This window comes from Rhinatrema bivittatum, chromosome 6 (genome assembly GCF_901001135.1).
Source record: "Rhinatrema bivittatum chromosome 6, aRhiBiv1.1, whole genome shotgun sequence".
Classification (NCBI taxonomy): Eukaryota; Metazoa; Chordata; class Amphibia; order Gymnophiona; family Rhinatrematidae; genus Rhinatrema; species Rhinatrema bivittatum.
The window spans coordinates 19,384,629-19,405,358 of record NC_042620.1 but is presented as its reverse complement, the minus strand read 5'-3'; the positions used below and the strand labels follow the sequence as shown (position 1 = coordinate 19,405,358).

The 20,730-nt window shown below is 48.9% G+C and overlaps 1 protein-coding gene across 3 annotated transcripts in view; it reads right to left on the bottom strand.

Moving 5' to 3' along the window:
- LOC115093431 (peroxisomal trans-2-enoyl-CoA reductase-like) overlaps positions 1–19,323 on the bottom strand; it is a 72,218-nt gene extending 52,895 nt beyond the window's left edge. The window contains exons 1-3 of one of the 3 annotated variants that reach the window (XM_029605130.1): positions 19,114–19,240; positions 9,054–9,303; positions 5,695–5,825 (exon numbers count right to left, since the gene is read on the bottom strand). In XM_029605130.1, coding sequence (XP_029460990.1) covers positions 5,695–5,763 — 69 coding nt within the window. In that variant the 5' untranslated portion in view covers positions 5,764–5,825; positions 9,054–9,303; positions 19,114–19,240. Of the gene's footprint in view, positions 1–5,694; positions 5,826–9,053; positions 9,304–19,011 lie in introns of all 3 variants that reach the window. The other 2 variants (XM_029605128.1, XM_029605129.1) reach the window with 2 other exon arrangements.
- Between the last annotated feature and the right edge of the window lie 1,407 nt (positions 19,324–20,730).

The window sequence follows — 20,730 nt, the reverse complement described above, 5'->3', positions numbered from 1 at the left end:
GTAGCGTAGACTACGGGCTTCTTCCCAATTCTTCAAGCCATCCGTCGTTGGTAGCGAGATGGTCTGGTTAAGGTGGAAGTGTGAGACCACTTTGGGGAGGAAGGAGGGAACCGTGCGTAGTTGGATGGCTCCCAGGGTGAGCCTGAGGAATGGCTCACGGCAGGACAGTGCTTGTAGTTCCGAGATGTGGCAGGCTGAACAAACTGCCAGCAAGAACACCATCTTTAAGGTTAACAGGCAGAGGGACAGTCCTCGGAGGGTTCTGAAGGCAGTTCCTGCTAGGAAATCCAAAATGAGTGAGATTCTAGAGATACCGGCCATTTTAGTGGTGGACGAACGTGTTTGACTCCTTTCAGGAAGCGTGACACGTCCGGATGAGAGGCTATGCTGTGTCCCTTGCTCTTGGAGCCGTATGACAATGCGGCCACCTATACCTTGATGGAGTTGAGGGAAGTCCCTTCTTTAAACCGTTCTGTAAGAAATCCAGGATCACGGGAACTTTAAATGAGCGTGGCTTGATGTTGTGGGTCTTCGCACCAGGCTTCAAATACTCTCCAAATCCTTATGTACGTTAACGATGTGGAGAACTTGCGTGCTCGGAGGAGGGTGTCGATTACAGCCCCCGAGTATCCTCTCTTTCTCAGGTGAGCCCTCTCAATGGCCAGACAGTAAGAGAGAATTGAGTTGGGTCCTTGTGGAGGATCGGACCTTATTGTAGCAGGTCCCTGTGTGGAGGCAGGGGTAGGGGGTTCCCTGCCAGCAGTCTTCTCATGCCTGCGTACCATGGTCTTCTTGGCCAATCTGGAGCTACCATAAGAACTAGCCCCCTGTGCAGTTGTATCTTGTGAATGATTGCGCCCAATAGGGGCCACGGCGGGAAGGCATACAGTAGGGTCCCCGGTGGCCAGGTCTGTACCAGGGCATTGGTCCCTTGGGACTGCGGTTCCTGCCTGCGGCTGAAGAATCTGGACACTTGGACATTGGATCTGTTTGCCAGAAGGTCCATGTCCGGTGTCCCCCACCGATTCACTATCATTTGGAAGGCTGCGGATGACAGACTCCATTCTCCTGGGTCTAGACTTTCCCTGCTGAGGAGGTCTGCCGTGATGTTGTCTTTCCTAGCGATGTGGACGGCAGAGATCTCCTGGAGATTTGCTTCCGCCCATGCCATCAGGGGGTCTATTTCTAGGGACACTTGTTGGCTTCTGGTTCCCCCCTGTCGGTTGAAGGCGGCCACTGTTGTGGCGTTGTCTGACATTACTCTGACCGTTTTGTCTCGAAGTCTGTGAGCGAACCGCAGACAGGCTAGTCTGACTGCCCGCGCTTCTAGGCGATTGATGTTCCATCCCGCCTCTTCTGCATTCCACTGCCCTTGGGCGGTTAACTCCTTGCAGTGTGCTCCCCATCCTCGTAGATTGGCATCTGTGGTGAGTAGGGTCCACGTTGGAGAGGATAGTCTTGATCCCCGGCTCATGTGGTTGGCCTGCAGCCACCACTGTAGCTGGTTCCGGACTCTGCCCGGGAGTGATAGACGTACTGTGTAGTTCTGGGACCGTGGGCTCCACCGTGATAGAAGTGAGCGCTGTAGGGGCCTCATGTGGGCTCGCGCCCCCTTGGCACAACTTCCAGTGTGGATGTCATCAGCCCGAGGACTTGCAGCTAATCCCATGCTGTGGGACGAGGATCGTTCAGCAAGGTATGTAGCCGGTTCCACAGTTTTAATCTCCTTGTGGGGGTCAGGCTGACCTTGTCTTCATTGGTGTTGAATCAGACTCCTAGGTATTCCAGCAACTGTGAGGGCTGTAGGAAACTTTTGATTGTGTTGACCACCCATCCTAGGCTCTCCAGTAGGGTTAGGACTCTGCTGGTAGCTTGGTGGCTTTCCTCAGATGACTTTGCCCTGATCAGCCAATCGTCTAGGTAAGGGTGGACAAGTATTCCTTTCTTCCTCAGTGTTGCCGCCACCATTACTATTACCTTAGTGAACGTCCGGGGTGCTGTGGCTAACCCGAAAGGAGTGCCCGGAACTTGTAGTGACGGTTCAGGACTTTGAAGCGTAGGTAGCGCTGGTGTTCCTGATGAATTGGGATGTGTAGGTAGGCCTCCGAAAGATCCAGGGATGTGAGAAACTCTCCCGGTTGTATCGCCCTTATAACGGATGGCAGGGTTTCCATGCGGAAGTGGGGAATCCTCAGGTGGCGGTTGACCGACTTGAGGTCCAGGATGGGCCTGAATGTTCCCTCTTTCTTGGGGACGATAAAATAAATGGAATAATGTCCAGTATTTATTTCTTGTGGAGGCACTGGGGTTATGGCCTCGAGGGCCAGTGGTCTGGACAGTGTAGCTTCCAATGCCGCCCTCTTGAAGAGGTCGTGGCAGGTAGACTCCACAAACTTGTCCTGAGGGGTACGTAGAAAATCCAGGTAGTACCCCTCCCTAATGATGGCTAGGACCCACTTGTCCGAAGTTATCTTGACCCATCTGCTGTAGAGTAGGGCTAGTCTGCCCCCTATGGCTTCTTCCCTTGGACAGGTTGGCTGAATCTCATTGTGGGGTGCGGCTGGGTCCTGTACCCGAGCTGGTACCCCTCTTGTTGTGCTTGTTCCGAAAGGACTGGTTCCTGCCCGTAGGGCGGGGCACTTGATAATTGATCCTGTAAGGATTGAAGCGCTGTGAACTTCTGCCCCTGGAGGACCTGGGGAAGAGTCGCTGGTTTCTCTTCATTTTATCCTCCGGCAGGCATGGCACTGGGGACTCGCCCCATTTGTCGACTAATTTCTCTAGTTCGCTGCCAAACAGGAGGGATCCTTTGAAGGGCATCCTTGTGAGGCGCGTTTTGGAAGATGCGTCGGCCGACCAGCTTCGGAACCAGAGTTGCCTTCTGGCCGCCACCGCAGATGACACTCCTCTGGCCGCTGTACGCACTAGGTCGGAGGCAGCGTCCGCGAGGAATGAAACTGCTGTTTCCATGTCTTCTCCCGGGGTGTTGTTCCTGGTTTGGGATAAGCAGGCATGTGTCACCACTGTGCAGCAGGCCGCAATTTGTAGAGACATAGCGGCTACGTCAAATGACTTAGGATGGATTACAGACGCCGGTCATGTGCATCCTTGAGCGCTGCTCAAGGATGCACATGACCTACTGGGATAGTGGTGCGATTAGAGACCGCGCAGACCATGGCATCAACTCTTGGGCATGCAAGAAGATCTTTGGTCACCGGGTCCAGGGGGTACATGGCTGCCAAAGCTCGCCCCCCCCCTTTGAATGTGGACTCCGGAGCATTCCATTCCAGGTCAATCAGCTGTTGTAACAGAGGAAAATGGCGAGAGGTCTGACGAAGACCCTCCAGCAGGGGGTTCGGTTTAGGTTCCCCCGAAGAACCTGGGCCCGGGATAGCGAGCTCTGTCAAGACATTGGGTGACCAGGTCCGGGAGCTCATCCTTTGTGAAGACGCGTCTCATGGTTCGGTGAGGCTCTGTCCCCGGGGGGAGCGACCCCTCTTCTAGGGGCTCGGCTTCCTCTTCAGAGATGTCCGTGTCCCCATAGTTGGGGCTTCTGGGTAGTGGAAGCCTGTGCCTAGGTCTTGAAGGGCCTGAGGGTACTCTGGCGGAGCATGTGGCTGACCAGCCGGAGGTTCAGTTTGCATTTGAACAAAGGCATGAATCCCCTTGAAGAACTCCACCCATGAGATCGACGCTGGATGCAAGCTGAGGGGCGCTGGTTCCCTGGGGTTCCCCGTCTGTGAGGAGGTACCCACTGGGATCTGCTAGGTCCGGGGTACCCCCTGAGGAGCTAGTACTCGGCCCTGGGTGGGACTGGCCCTGAACTGGATCTCCCAGGGCCTCTTCACACTGCGAGCACAGGGCTTCGGCCTCCTCACTTTGTGCGGTTCTGATGTGGCATGCTGGGCAGAGGCCTTGAGTTTTCATCCCTGTTTCTGGTGGTGCCATGCTGTCGGCGCGTAAACTCTTATGTGCTCTGGTGCGTTTAAGATGAGCATGCGAGTTGTGCGCGTAGCTGTGCATCCAGCCGTAGATATGCGCACAGCTCTGTGCGTTCAACTTATGCGCACAAGGTTTTATGTGCGTGTAAGTCTATGCGCACAAGTGTTTTGTGCGCCTAACTTGGTTTTGTGCGCTCGGGCCGAACGGCGCGACGAATCGGGCCAAGATGGCGACGGCGAGCACGCGGACAATATGACGACCCCTTCAGAGGGTCTCCACGTGGGTAGACCTTTGGAAATAACCGGGGCCTGGCCCTGCTAGGGTGGATCAACCCAGTGGCACTGGTCCCAGCCGGTGGCCTGTGCTTCTCCTCGATCCTCGGATACCGGATTCAAGCAGACGATTTCTACCTTACCTTGTCTTCGGCGCTTCCCAGTTTCGTCCCGGGCGGTCTCCGGCTGCAGGGGGAGAGGGCAAATACCTTCACCGCCACGCTTTAAGGAAGGTGACATATTTAACTGACTAGAATGGCTTGGGAGCTTGGAGCCGAAGGTTCACTCTGTATTGTTTGGTATCTACCCCAGGCCCATCCATACTCTTTCCAAAAAGGATTGCTACAGAGGTAAAGCGAGGTGGTAAAAACATTCTTCAGACATGTTAGAGAAAGGAGGAATGCTAGAGGTAGAACTGTAAGACTGAAAGGAGATGACCAGCAATGGGTGGAAAGGGGTAAAGAAAAAACTGAAATATTAAATAAATACTTGAGTATAGAGAAGGACTGACGCAGGTCGGCAAAAGTACAGATGGGTGTGGGGTAGATACCATCCCATTTACAGAACAGAGTGCTTGGGTGGAACTGGCAAAACAAAGTAGACAAGGCCAGGAGAGCAGATGAGATAGACTGCAGGGTACTAAGTGCACTTAGAGAGGAGCTGGTGGATCTGACGACGGATCTGATCCTCGGAGTCGGAAGTGGTGACACAGGATTGGACGAGAGCAGTTGCTGGGATGTGGGGTACGGAAGCATTATGGGCTAACCTAAAAAAAAGATGACGCTTCCATTTATATCGGTGTGGTCTATAGGCCTCCAATTCAGGCAGAAGAGCTGGACAGAGATCTGATCAAAGACATTCAAAAGATGGGAAAGAAGGGAGAAGAGTTGCTCATTGGAGATTTTAATCTGCTGGATGTAGACTGGAGTATTCCTTCTGCAAAATGTACAAGAAGTAGAGGGATAGTGGATGCCCTCCAAAGGGCTCTGCTCAAACAAATGATAATGGATCCCATGAGGGACAGAGTAATCAAGGGCCTAGTGCTCCCAAATTGGGATAATGTCTATAATGTCCAGAAAGGTGCCCATTTGAGTAAAAGCGATCATCAGACAGTATGGTTTCATATTACGAATAAGATATAAAGAAGTCAGATGAAGACCCGAGTTTTGAATTTCAAATATACGGACTTTGATAAAAGTTGCTGGGCTTGATGGACCCTTGGTCTGACCCAGTATAGCATTTTCTTATGCCCTCTGGGCTGTACTAGGCCCACCCTCTTATCTTCAACATTTAGTCCCATATGAAGAAAGCAGTCTTCTAGAGGACATTCCACCAGCAGCCGTAAAACCATAACCTGCTCTGTGATCCATCCTGACGCCATTCCTGAAACTGCCCCATCCCTCCTATATACACTGAAAGACTTGTGTTGTATGGATCTCCCTCACCTGTCGTTTGGCTTTTTTTTTGTTTTTTTGTTTACCTCTTCCTCTCTGCGGATGTTGCACTGTATGGGGGTCACCACAGCTGAACTTGGAGAGATTTTAGCCATCAGCTCTTTAGCAGCTTCTTTTAACTTTTCAAGTTTCCGGGAGGCGATGACTACATTACACCCTGTATAAAGGAACACAATAAAAGCATGGGGGTTAGGAGCTGCCCATTCTTACTCCCCTAAAAAGAAGTCAAGTTTAAAGGGGGCAAGTTTTACATGGACTGCTCTGTTGCAAAATCCATGGATTGCACCAAATTTCAAAGGGAAAGAATGCAATCTCACCCAGCCCCCTCCCATAGGAGCACCTCCCCTAAATGCAGTTAAGTATGCACGATTGTTCCAGGGAGATCGGGGGACAGCAGTTTTCAAGCAAATAATCTGTAGTGTACATGAAAATTCTCTCATGCATGTTCATTAGGGATAGCCTGAAAATCCAGCTGGTTAGGAACATTCAAGGACCACATTTGTCCATTCATGCTCTTAATAGGCTTTCCATATGACAAACCAGGAAACTAAGACTTTCCAGAGGTCTCCTTTTTCTAAGTCCTCCTGGAACCTCAAAATTCTCGAGTTTTGTAGTTTAACTAACCATCAGGCAGACCAACAGCTATGAAAATGTGCCCAATTTTTCCCATACCAGCACTCCCTTGCCATGTGCCAACATTGCAGCAATGACTCTTATGCCATCCAGTGTCTGTTCCCTTGATGTGGAAAATCTTTGCACATTGTGACCCATTCCTAGTCTTTCCTTCTGTGTCCATTGCCTGTAACTCTCCATAGCATTCCTCTCATTTTTAACACACTTTGCATTGTCCCAGTAAGTGATCAATAAATGTTACACAATTTAGTAGCCTTCTAATACAAATCAGAACTGAAGGCCTGTTGTATTCATTCTATTAAAAACCCAGGGAAATGACACTTGATGGTATCATCACACTATCAATCCAGAAGACAGTGGTCATTTTCACTGCTGATCATGTAATGTAAGATGAACCAATGAGAAATTATGTGACAGATCGAAGGGTGCTCTAAAGGGCCTTATATTGAAATAACTTTTGGGTTTATGTAGGTATTAGCAAGTTTATGCATCTTAATAATACTGGAACCGCCACTGGACTACTCAGGCGCTTTCAACTAAAGGCCGTATGTACTAAAAACTTTCCTCACAAACCCCTTAGTACACATGGCCCTTTGATTACAGAGATGCACATGTATGAATTGACCCTATGTAAGAACTTTGCCCAGTGCTTTAGTTATTACTGACTTTTTTTTCTTGTGATTTTTTCTCCCTTCCTATGACTGCCCGGGTAACATACACATCCGCTTCCTGGCTGAGAAATGGAAGGACCTCTTGAGCCAGGAAGGTCTTGCCCTGCAGCTGCTCCTCTCCCTAGGATGCATCAGCTATGAAATGTTCTAACTGTGCCATCCCTGCTTTCTATTTCCCTCCAGCAAATGTCAAGCGTTACTTTTTTAATTGATCTGACAGTTTCTTCTTGCTCAATAAGAACTGGCTTTTGCAGAGACTGCCATGAGCCTACATCCATAGCTACTTAAGAGTTTTCCTCCTATTTAACCCAGCTACAGTGGCCAGTAGTTGGTGTTCCACCTTCACGGAGCAGAAGGATGGAGGGCTGCTATTTCCAAAAAATAAAATAAAACAAAACAAAAAAATAAAAACAGGGGTGGGTAAGAGTATGGGGCAAGGGGGTGGCCTGCTTGTTACAGCGGTCGCTACCCCTAATTGAGCTGGATGTCACTTGGATGCAGATACAGAGCTGCTCTCTAAATTGGGTGGAGGGGAATTAGGGCTGGAGGGTACTGGAAGCCAATAGTAACAGGTGGGAGAGAGAAAAAGGGAAAAAAAATGGATAAAGTGCGTAGCTTGCTGGGCAGACTTGATGGGCCGTTTGGTCTTCTTCTGCCGTCATTTCTATGTTTCTATGTTACAGCAGCAGTAAGTGGCTGGGTTAGCTGGTCATGGTTTATTGCATTAAATCTCTGAAATATAGCCATAAAGTTATGCATATTTGCATTGTTGGTGAGTCTTTGAGGGGATTACTCAGACTACAGCACTGAAGAGCAGAAAGTGTAGAGTACTGATATACAGGCCGATACAGTAAAGTGCAGCCATGGTTACCCTGCTTCTAACCCGCTTTCTACTCACAATTTGGCCGCGTTAGTCCTACCTGCGATTCACTATCCCTTTTAACCCATCCTTACGCCTCTTTAAATCTACGGGTAACCCTTTCCGCCCGCAGCATGTATATGAGATGTAAACGATCGGATTAGCTATTCCCTCCCATACAGTAACGTGCGCCCAGATTATTGCTTTTTAAACCTGCAGTTTTGCCACGCGTTTAACCTGCTAATTTGCCGCCTACCACTACCCCTACCCCTGTGTTAGTGTGGAGCGTCATGCAAGCAGAGATAAAATTTCACGGGCCACGGAGCAGCCCCAGCCATCCCCGTTTCACTGCCTGACCCCCTAACTCCCCGGGACAAGACCGAAGTGAATCGGGCAAACTTTCCACCAGCCCCCGCTCACCTGCCCTGGCTGCGTCCATCTCCCGTGCTGACAGCTCCGGAGCAGCCCCAGCCAGCCCCGCTTCACTGCCTGACCCCCTAACTCCCCGGGACAAGACCAGCTGGACGTCCGAGGTCACGGCGTATACTCATTACGTTTTAGAGAATAGGGAGCCATGGGGAGCGCCCGATCCGCCCCGGGCTGCTGAAGCCGCTCTCGCCGCCGGCTGTCCCCGGGAGGAGGGGAGAGAGGACTGGGGCTGCTCCGGAGCTGTCAGCGCGGGAGATGGACACAGCCAGGGCAGGTGAGCGGGGGCTGGCGGAAAGTTTGCCCGATTCACTTCGGTCTTGTCCCGGGGAGTTAGGGGGTCAGGCAGTGAAGCGGGGCTGGCTGGGGCTGCTCTGGAGCTGTCAGCGCGGGAGATGGACGCGGCCAGGGCAGGTGAGCGGGGGCTGGCGGAAAGTTTGGGGGAGTTAGGGGATCAGTTAGGGGGTCAGTCAGCCCTTCTCCTGTATCCACTTCCTGGTTACCTGTCATTTCACATGCCATTTGAAATGACAGGTACCAGCGCACCCAGGATACTGGATAGGCGCTGTATAGCGCCTACACAGTAAAATGGATTGCACTTCCTGGATGCACGTCGGACGCGGCTTGCATTTGCATGCCATTTAAATACAGTATCGAGCGGTATGTGTTTCAAACTGTGTGTGCGGCAAACGCGGGTGCGCCCGGCACTAACGCACCCATTTCTACCGCACCTTACTGTATCGGCCCGATTGTTAGCAGTGGAAAAGAGGAAAACAAATTAAATACAACCCCTCACCTAACGGTAGGCAGCTTTTCTTGGGGTGGGGCTGATCCTAATCAATAGCAGACAGTCTTATGAATAGCAGGGGCAAGTGCCAGTCTCTTTCTGAGTTATTTCCTCTCCAGAAGGGCTCCAAGCTTAGTATATATTATTGCCTTAAACGTCTTTGTATAGTTGCATTGTTGGTGCGTCTTTGAGGGGTCTGCTCAGAATACAGCAGTGAAGGGCAGAAAGTGTGGATTACTGATATTGACTGTTAGCAGTGCTAAAAGAAAGGATTTATAAAAAAAAACAAAAACCCTCACTTAAGTATACAGAGAATCCTACATAATCCCTATAATTCCATGTAAACTAAAATTATAGGAGCTAACATCAACTGCACAAATGCTCATAGTCTGAGCAATAAAATCCCAGACCTGCAGGCTCTAATGGTGGAAGTGGATCTGGACATCGTTGCTGTTACAGAGACCTGGTTCACAGAGTCACATGACTGGGATACGGCCATCCCTGGCTATAACGTATTAAGAAAGGACAGAGGACAGGAAAGGGGGAGGAATAGCGCTTTATGTCAGAAGCAATATCCAAGCAATTGAAATGCAAGGGACATGGGGTGCGGAAGCATTATGGGCTAACCAAAAAAAAGATGACGCTTCCATTTACATCGGTGTGGTCTATAGGCCTCCAATTCAGGCAGAAGAGCTGGACAGAGATCTGATCAAAGACATTCAAAAGATGGGAAAGAAGGGAGAAGAGATTTTAATCTGCTGGATGTAGACTGGAGTATTCCTTCTGCAAAATGTACAAGAAGTAGAGGGATAGTGGATGCCCTCCAAGGGGCTCTGCGCAAACAAATGATAACGGATCCCATGAGGGACAGAGTAATCAAGGGCCTAGTGCTCCCAAGCTGGGATAATGTCTACAATGTCCAGACAGGTGCCCATCTGAGTACAAGTATGGTTTCATATTACAAATAAGATATAAAGAAGTCACATGAAGACCTGAGTTTTGAATTACAAATATACAGACTTTGACAAAATGGGGATGAACCTGGAGGAAGAAATGGAAGTCTGGGAGAAAATGGGTGAGATGGAACAACAGTGGGCTAAATTAAAAGAAGCTATTACAAAGGAAACAAACCTATATCTGTGGAGAAGTAGCTTAGTATTTAGAGCAGCAGCTTAGAAACCAGGGTTCAAGTCCCACAGTTGTTCCTTGTGATCTTGGGCAAGGCACTTAAACCCTCCATTGCCTCGGTTCCTGTAGTACCAAGGATCAGTCCAGACCGCTGGGTTGTGTCTCCCTTCCAGCAGAGGGAGTCAGAGAAAACAAAACTGAAAAGGCACCCCTCTTAACCTGGTGTGCCACCTGCGATCCCTCAGTATATACGATATCAAAGCAGAATAACCAATAAAGGAGAACAAATCCCCAAACATAACAACCAGTGGCTACAACAATATGAGCAGGAAAAGAAAACCGTACCGCCGCATAACATATCAATCAAGAAGTTTCCTTCCCATGCCTGTAAAGAACTCTGCCGAGGTAAGAAGAAGGAAGAAAACATACAGAAAAAACGGACTCTCCAAAAAACCCAAGGGCGGGCGTCTGGACTGATCCTTGGTACTACAGGAAGGAAAATTAGCAGGTAAGAACCAATTTTTCTTTCCCTGTACGTACCAGGATCAGTCCAGACCGCTGGGATGTACAAGAGCTGCCCTAATTGGGGTGGGATCTGGAGAGTGCCGCATGAAGAACACTTCTGCCAAAACAGTCGACCTCCGGATCCCAGACGTCCACACAATAATGTTTCGCAAAAGTATGCAAGGATTTCCAAGTGGCTGCTCTACAAATCTCCTGCGGCGAGACCGACTGGCTCTCCGCCCAAGAGGCCGCTTGAGACCTGGTAGAGTGCGCTTTCAAGCCTTCTGGTATGGCCCGCCCAGCGCAAAGATAAGTGGAGGAAATGGCCTCCTTCAACCACCTAGCAACTGTAGCTTTGGATGCCTTGTGTACCTGTCTAGGACCAGTCAATAAGACAAACAAATGATCCGATAATCGAAAAGCATTGGTCACCTCTAGATAGCGAAGGAGAACCTGGTGCACATCCAACTTATGCAGATCCTTATCCGTCGCAGAAGTCGGATCCAAATTCGGGAAGGCCAGTAACTCTACCGTCTGATTGACATGAAAAGCCGATACCACCTTGGGCAAGAAACTCCGGAATCCGAAATACGAAGATACGGATCCCGACACAACAAAGCTTGAAGCTCTGAAATTTGCTGTGTGGAGGTAATGGCTACCAAAAAAACAGTCTTGAGTGTCAAATCCTTCAACGTAGGCCGCCGGAGGGGCTCAAAAGGAAGACCACATAAACCCTTAACTAAATTCAAGCTCCAGGCAGGAAAAATGTGTTGTACCGGCGGGCGCAAATGCTTGGCCCTCTTCAAAAAACGGGACACATCTGGATGAGCTGCCAGCGAAAAGCCATCAATCTTGCCCCGCAGGCAACCCAATGCCACGACCTGCACCCGGAGAGAACTGCAAGCTAGACCTTTCTTCAGACCCTCCTGCAGGAAGGATAAGATGAGTGCCACTGAAGCCAGATGCGGGGGGGATGTTCAAACCTTGGCACCACGAGTTGAAAACTCTCCAAACATGAATATAGGCCAACGATGTGGACGATTTCCATGCTTGCAAGAGGGTAGAAATAACCGAATCCGAATATCCCCTCTTCCTCAATTGCGTCCTCTCATAAGCCAGGCCGCTAGACAAAAGCGATCCGCTCGATCTAAAAATACTGGACCTTGTCGAAGAAGATTCGGAAGGTGGGTGAGACGCACCGGACCGTCGATCGCCAACGAGATCAGATCCGCAAACCATGGCCTTCGGGGCCACTCTGGAGCTACCAGAATGACAGACCCCACGTGGTTCTCTATCCCAGCGCTTCTCAACCGGTGTGTCGTGACACACCAGTGTGTCGCCAAGCACCGGCTGGTGTGTCGCGTGCTCCCGGTCTCTCCCGCTGCTCTTTCTTCCCTGCTGCCGTCGCCACCGGGCTATCAGTACGTTCAAGCCCAGTGGGAACGGCAGCAGTGCTAAAAGAAGCTGTGGCACCCGTGGCTGGCCTTTTCTTCTTCCCGCACCTGCCCCCCCCCCCCCCCCCGTGACCCGGAATAGGAAGTGATACGCGGTGCGTGGGAAGGAGAAAGAGCCGTGCCGCGTGATAAAGCAGCAGCGGCGGCTGCAGCATCGGTCCCCGAGCAATTGAAGCAGCCGGTAATCAAGAAAGGAGACAGCAGCATGAGCCTCCCGCGGCCGATAGGATTCTACTTTCTTGGCTTGCGGGGGCTGGAGGCTGCTGCAGCTACCATTTGTGCTCGGGGGGGGGGCGGGGAGGAAGTGAGTGAGAGAAAGAGAGAGAAGCAGCCAGCCAGCCTGTGTGTAAGTGAGAGAATGTATTTGATTGAGAGCATGTGTGTGATTGAGAGAAACTGGTCAGAGAGCTGATGTATGTGTATATGTGAGAGACAATGAAAGTGACTGCTCAAGGAGATGACTGATGCGTATGTGAGAATGTGAGACAGTCAGGGATGTGACTGATGTGTGTGTGTGAAAGAGAGAAAAAGCATGGAAGTGAGAAATCTGGATATGGGAGTAAGAAGCCTGGTGTTGTGGGGGGGGGTGTGTGAAAGAAAGCATAGGAATGAGAAACCTGATTATGTGAGAGAGAGCATGGGAGTGGGAAGCCTGTGCGTGTGTGCATGCATGAGAGAGAGACTGGTTGGTAAGGTGACTGTGTGTGTGAGAGAAAGAGACTGGTGTGTGTGAATGTGAGAGAAAGAATGTGATTCAGGGAATGAAAGGAAGTAGGCCAAGACTGAGCCCTCTGAGTCTGTTGTCGGGCGGGAAAAGTGGGCGGTCGCGACTGCCGAAATCTGCGCTGTCCTCGGAAATGGTAACGCGCTGCCCCAAAGGGCCTGGAAGACTTAGGCTTGTCTTCTGGCAATTTATACACCTTATTCTCCCCAAGAGACTTAATAAGGGTGTCAAGTTCCTCCCCAAACAACAATTTTCCCTTAAAAGGAAGATTGCCCAACTGAGTTTTGGCAGAAACGTCCGCAGACCAGTTCCGGAGCCAGAGAAGCTGTCTAGCTAAAACTGCAGTGGCCATGTTGCGTGAAGATGCCCGCAACAGATCATATAATGCATCCGCTGTGTAAGCTACTGTGGACTCCATCCTATTCGCCTGATCTGCTTCCTCTGGCGGCAACACCTGTGATATGAGCATTTGCTGGACCCACCCGAGGGTCGCTCGCTGCATGAGGCTACTGCAGATCGCCGCTCTAACACAGAGCGCTGACACCTCAAAAATGCGCTTGAGGAGGACTTCTAGCTACCTATCCTGTAAGTCCTTAAGAGCCGTCGCTCCCGTAACAAGAATGGTGGTCTGCTTGGTGACCGCAGTAACCGATGCGTCCACCTTGGGAATCCTGAGGATATTCAAAGCTTCCTCAGGTAAAGGGTAGAGTTGTCCATCAACCGTCCCATCCGCAGGGTCGCGTCTGGAGATTCCCACTCCCGAGTGACCAACTGCTTAAGCATTGGGTGGAAAGGAAAAATTTGGGGCAGGGCACGCAACCCCAAGAGTACTGGTTTCCCCTTAACTGGCTCCGAACTGGGGACTGGTGCCTCCACTTCCAATTCCTCCAGGACATAGGGGATCAAGGGATCCAACTCCTCCTGGCGAAACAGCCGAGAAACCCGGGGGTCATACCCCTCTACTGGAGCAGACTCATCAACACCCCCATCTAGGTTTTGGACGAGAGGATCCAGAAAAGATCCCAAGAGAGCAGGATCCGGAGCCTCCCCAGTGGCCGAAAGGGCATCCAGAGATGTGTCCAGCCGCGCAATCTTCGCGGGAGGGGGCTGCTCATCCTGATGAGCTTCCGCCTCCAAAAAAGCCCTATGCATAAGTAAAATAAATTTTGAAGAAAAAACTGACTGGCCCTTTAAGGGATCCGATAGGTGAGGGGGAGGAGGACCGGGCTCCCCGAGGGGGCAGGCCCCGGATCGCGCGGTTGAACGGGACTCAGACTGGGAGGAGAAATCGATCGCCATTCCGCGCCTCGAGGCAAAATGGGCCCAAAATCACCCCCGGACAAGCCCTCCCCCCCCCCCCAAGGAGGCAGCGGGCACAAACCCTCTCCTGCGAGAGGCGCAACCCCGCCTCCCCACATGCTGAGCATGATAGCCCTCGTGGCAACCCGGCGGGGGGGATTTCCAAACAGGAAAGAAAAAAGAGCTTAAAATACCCTGCCGTCTCACGGCCTTCCGGAGCTCTGGGAACACTGCAGCACCCGAGGAAACTCGTCTCGGGGTGCCAAGAGGAAGGATCGGCCCACTGGTTAATCCCCCTCCAGAGATAGACGGCCCTCTGGGAACAAGACTTTTAGAGCTGCCAGCCCCTGCCTTACCTCTCCCGCTGCTGAGTGAAAAGCCTGGGAAAATAAAACCGCACTGAGCTGCTTTTTTTTTTTTTATACAACCAACTTGCTGTAGCCAAAGGTGTTAACTAAATCATCCAGAGCCTTAGAACTCTGTAAAAAAAAAAAAAAAAGTAACTAAATTTAAAGAAATTGAAAAACCAGGACCGCAGGTTCTGTCAACCCTTCTGCTGAGAGTCAGAGAAAATACTGAGGGATCGCAGGTGGCACACCAGGTTAAGCGGGGTGCCTTTTCAGTTTTTTTTCTATGACTCTCTCTGCTGGAAGGGAGACACAACCCAGCCGTCTGGACTGATCTTGGTACGTACAGGGAACTTAGATTGTAAGCCCTCTGGGGATAGGGAAATACCTTCAGTACCTGAATGTAATCCGCTTTGATGTACACTTTGAAGTGCTGAAAAGTGGAATATAAAAAGCTAAAATAAATGTTATAAAAGTAAACAAAAGTTAAAAGAAAAAGAAACTAATTTGGTTCTCATGGAGACTGCAAAAATAAAGGCCAAAAAATCAGCATTCAGAAGTATAAAGGATCCCAGAGAACAATATCTGGTGAAAATAAGGGAGCCAAAGAAAGAAATCAGAAAAGCAAAAGGATGAGCAGAAGAAAGAATTGGCAGAGGTAAAGTGAGATGGCAAAACATTTTTCAGATATATAAGAGAAAGGAGGAAAGCCCGAAGTGGTATAGTGAAACTGAAAGGTGACGAGGAGCAATGTGCCAAGACAGACAAGGAAATAACGGAAATATTAAACAAATACTTCAGTTCTGTGTTCACTAAAGACAACCCTGGAGAAAGATCGTTGCTTACAGAAAAGTATGTATGGGAAGCGCTAGGAAAACTGAACGTGGACAAGTCCATGGGGCCGGATGAGGTTCATCCCAGGATACTATAAAAAGTCAGAGATGTCCTGGTGGGTCCCGTTGTGTGACCTGTTCAATAGATCCCTGGAAACGGGAGCGGTGCTGCAAGATTGGAGAAGAGCGGTGGTGGTCCCGCTTCATAAGAGTGGTAGCAGAGAGGAGGCTGGAAATTAAAGGCTGGTTAGCCTCACCTCGGTGGTGGGAAAATTAATGGAGACGCTGCTGAAAAAAAGGATTATTTATTTTAAATCTTTTATATATCGCCTATACAGTAGTTTGTTGGATCTAAGTGGTTTTCAAAAATAAGGAGATACAAATAAGCATGAAATTGAAAAGTAAAATAAGGATTTACAATAGCGAGATTGAGGGTTAAAATACAATATAATATAAACAATATAATAAAAAGAATTTAAAAGAGTTAAAAACCTATTATCGAGGTAGCTAATATTCAGGTCATTTGTTTTGTGAGATGCCACTGAAAGCAGAACAGAATAGGTGCGTTTTTAATGCTTTTTTGAACTCTTTTAGATTTGGTTGAGATCACAAACGGAGTGAATTCCATTGTTGGGGACCTGCTATAGAAAAGGCACGTTTTCTTGTTAAGTCAAGCCTGGCCATCTTTATTGTAGGAAATATCTAGAATCCGATAAGTTGCTGGACCCAAGGCAGTTTGGATTCACAAGAGGAAGGTCCTGTCAGACAAATCTGATTGATTTTTTTGATTGGGTGAATAGAGAACTGGATTGAGGAAGCACACTCGATGTCATCTATTTAGATTTCAGCAAAGCTTTTGATACCGTTCCACATAGGAGGCTTGTGAACAAAATGAGAAGCTTCAGAGTGAGTGCCAAGGTAGTGGAGTGGATTACAAACTGGTTGACTGACAGGAGACAGCGTATAATGGTAAATGGAACCTACTCTGAAGGGAAAGCCATGTCATATGGCGTGCTATAGGGATCAGTATTGGGACTGGTTCTGATCTATATCTTTGGGAGCGACATAGAGGAAAGGATAAAAGGTAAAGTTTGTCTATTTGTGGATGATACCAAAATCTGCAACAGAGTGGACATGCTGGAAGGAGTAGAGAGAATGTAAAGTGATTTATGAAAGCTTGAAGAGTGGTCAAAGATTTGGCAGCTGGGATTGAATGCCAAGAAGTGCAGAGTCATGCATCTGGGATGCGGTAATCCAAAAGAGCGGTATGAGATGGGGGAATGGCTGATGTACATGGACCAAGAGAGGGATCTGAAGATGGGGAAGCAATGTAACAACGCAATAGCTAAAACCACAAGAATGCTGGGCTGCAGAGAGGAATAACCAGTAAGAAAATGGAGGAGGTGATGCCCTTGTACAGGTCCTTGCTGAGGCCTCATCTGGAGTACAGGTGGAGGAGGAACAGAGATAGGATGGAGGTGATCCAGAGAAGGGCCACCAAAATGGTGTGGGGTCTGTATCAGAAAACCTATGAGAAGATACTGAAGGATATGAATATGTATACCCTGAAAGAGAGGAGGTGATATGATACAGACATTCAGATACCTAAAAGGTTTTAATGATGTGCACATGTCAAACCTTTTCGGTTGCAAAGAAATCAGTAGAACTAGGGGTAATGAAATAAAACTCCAAGGATGTCGCCTCAGAACCAGTGTCAGAAAATTCTTCATGGAGAGGGTAGTGGATGCCTGGATTGCCCTTCCAGAGGAGGTAGTAAAAACCAAAACTGTGAAAAAATTCAAAAGTGCATGGGATAAATACTGTGGATCTCTAAAGGATGTAAATGAAGAGTGTATGGATTAACTTGATGGTATGGCGGTTATTACCCTTAATCAATAAGCCTTCATACTGTTGATGCAACTCCATCATTGCTTTCTGCTTCAATGGCAGGGGGAGAAGGGGAAATGGATTCATTCAGCAACTGAGGGCACTGACTTTTACGGTCTGGGGAAACAAGTATGGGAGTAACTTGCTGATGTGGCAGTTACTACCCTTAACCAATAAGATTATTTTGATGCAATTCAAAACATTGCTCTCTGCTTCAACAGCAAGGCATAATGGGGAATTGAATAGCAATCAACAACAGCCCTGACTTTTACAATGTGGGAAACTGATAAGCACAGGGGTAACGGGGAATTGGATTCAAAGAGCAACCAAAGGGGGCCACGACTTTTACAGTCTGGGAAACAGATAAGGATGGGGTTACCTACACAGTACAGCAGATACTATCATAGTCTTGTTGGGCAGACTGGGTGGACCATTTGGTGCTTTTCTGCCATCATTTCTGTTTCTGTGTTAACAACTTTCAGTTAAGAGCCATAAGCCATGGTTGTTTTCAGTGCCTAGTATGGATGCACCCTGAATTTGGCCAGTAATTGCTACTGTTCCATGAGGATGGAGATCCTCTCCTTCTCAAGGCCTGTGAATATTGCCTCCAGTCCACAGCAATCACAGAGATATTTTTATAAAATAAAATTAATGGCATCAATTCTACTGCTGCGGCAGTGAAAAAAGCAAACAATGTTGGGAATTATTAGAAAGGGAATGGTGAATAAAACTGAAAATGTCATAATGCCTCTGTATCGCTCCATGGTGAGACCGCACCTTGAATACTGTGTACAGTTCTGGTCGCCGCATCTCAAAAAAGATATAATTGGGATGGAGAAGGTACAGAGAAGGGCTACCAAAATGATAAGGGGAATGGAACAACTCCCCTATGAGGAAAGACTAAAGAGGTTTCAGCTTGGAGAAGAGACGACTGAGGGGGGATATGATAGAGATGTTTAAAATCATGAGAGGTCTAGAACGGGTAGATGTGAATCGGTTATTTACTCTTTCGGATAGTAGAAAGACTAGGGGGCACTCCATGAAGTTAGCATGGGGCACATTTAAAACTAATCGGAGAAAGTTCTTTTTTACTCAACGCACAATTAAACTCTGGAATTTGTTGCCAGAGGATGTGGTTAGTGCAGTTAGTATAGCTGTGTTTAAAAAAGGATTGGATAAGTTCTTGGAGGAGAAGTCCATTACCTGCTATTAAGTTCACTTAGAGAATAGCCACTGCCATTAGCAATGGTAACATGGAATAGACTTAGTTTTTGGGTACTTGCCAGGTTCTTATGGCCTGGATTGGCCACTGTTGGAAACAGGATGCTGGGCTTGATGGACCCTTGGTCTGACCCAGTATGGCATTTTCTTATGTACTATGCCCTGCCAATAATTCTTCATCATAGCTTGCATGGTGGGGGCCACATGAGAATATTGAGGGTTCACAGAGTTCAAAATCAAGGCACACATATGATACATTATAAAAGAGACTCAGGTCAATTCAATGAACTAACCACCCACAGTAACAGCAATTGGCCTTTTTTTTCCAGGTACAAGGGTTCCAAGGCAGTACCATTGTTATTTTCACACCTCCCCCGACTCCACCTGAGCCACCACTTTGATTCTTCTATATCTGCATTCAGGACAGCCCCTTCTCTTTTGGGCTCACGTTCTCGCAGACACACAGACCTCCTCAATATGGTTCCACCCCTTCTGATTCCTCTTCCCTTTACAGGGAGTAATAGCCCCCTCCCCCCCAGCTCCCTTCTCCTGCATCCCCCTCTCTGCTACCTCAAACAAGGCTGGCGAATTCCTCCCGCACGTAGAGCGACGTTTTATAGCTCAGCGGGTGCCCCCATTCCCCGCCACTCCGCAAAGCTCCGGGGAACCAACCTAAGCCCAGCAGCTCGGCGCTGATGGCCTTGCCGATGCCGGTGCCTCCCCCCGTCACTATCGCCACTTTATCGCAGAAAAGATCCGGCCTAAACACGCTACGGACCGCCATCGCCGCGGGAGCAAAGTGCAGCGGAAACGGGCCGGACGTTTACCAGGCTCACGTCGGGGGGGGGGGAGGGGAGGGAAGGGGAGCGTTCGCAAAGCAGCGGGACAGCCAATAAGGAATGCTCGGCGGGGCCAGGGGAGGGGGCGAAGACTGCTCTTCGTTTTCCGCATCGGAAGTTTCGTCAGTGGGCGGTCAGCAAGGCAGCGGGAGCAGCCAATAGCGAGCAGGCGTCAGGATAAGCGGAAGACGGGCGTCCGAAGTCGATACTATTCGATTTCTTCCACTGCCAGTTTTTTCGCTTTTAGAAGCCGAATTAGAGTTGCTGGACGACCAGGGTTTTCCGCGAGATGTTTGTTTGTTTTTTTTGCAGGGGACCTCCGGTGTGATTTTCCTGCCTTTTTAACAGCCTCGCTGGTGGAAAAATAATGCAAAAGGAATAGAATTAAACGCAGTGCCAAGACCCTTATCCATTATTTCTACATCTCTTTCTTGGGCGACTGCAACCAGTTCCTCACAGGTCTCCCACTGATCTATCAGTCTGTGCTGCAGTTTATTCAAAGTTAGGGGTAATTACACCAAATGGGTTGATCTTGTGTTATTCTGTTTTACTGGTGAATATTTTCATTTTATATTAATTGTATATGTACGTCGCTTATAGCTTCGGCAGTAAGCGACTAATAAATGCTAAAAATAAATACATTGACAAGAATGAACTTCTCTCTTAAGTCAGGGGATACTGAACCCAAGCTCATTCTCTGAAATTCACTGCTAATGTTGTTTTTAATTATTACATTATGCCAAAGAGAGCTTATCTAATGCTTTTTAATCGGGCCATTGGCACTCAATACAATTGGGACTATTTCTGTATCTTTCTGGCATATTAATTTATTTAAAAAATGTATATTCCACATAATGAAGCATCAGTTCTAGGCAATTAAAATTTAACTTCAAGATCCAAGATGGCATCGATGTGAGAGGAGTGGAAAAAGGAGCTCCTGATCTGTTTGCATTGTAAAATTATTTGCCGTCGTTTTTGGGGCTTAGCAGAGAGTGATGCCCCATACGAAACGTAAAGGAAGGGTCAGAGAGGATGCCCCGACCCCATCGCGACCCTCTTTTATTCAAACTACAATTGAGGGTTTCTATCCACAAGCAGAATGCTCAACCCCGGAGAGTCCCGCGAGAGCGTTAGGTGAGGAGCAAGCGCCAACGCTCATGGGAGAAGTCACGCTCAGTCCCGGGGCTCCAACCGCGCCTCAACCACCAAGCGCCGATGAAGCCACTGACTCAGGCTGGTCTCAGCAACGGATGGCGTCGTCTGCGATATGCCCGATCGGGGAGAGGTCAGTGGAAGAGATTTCGGCGGTGAAGACTGCGCGAGGACTGTTAACTTCCTCGCCTTTGATGGAGGGCGAAATCGAGGACGCTCGAAACCGCAGCGGTGAAGAAATGGCCGCTTCGGGTGGGACGAAAACACAGCCCCGAAAGACTCTGGACCTCCAGGAAAT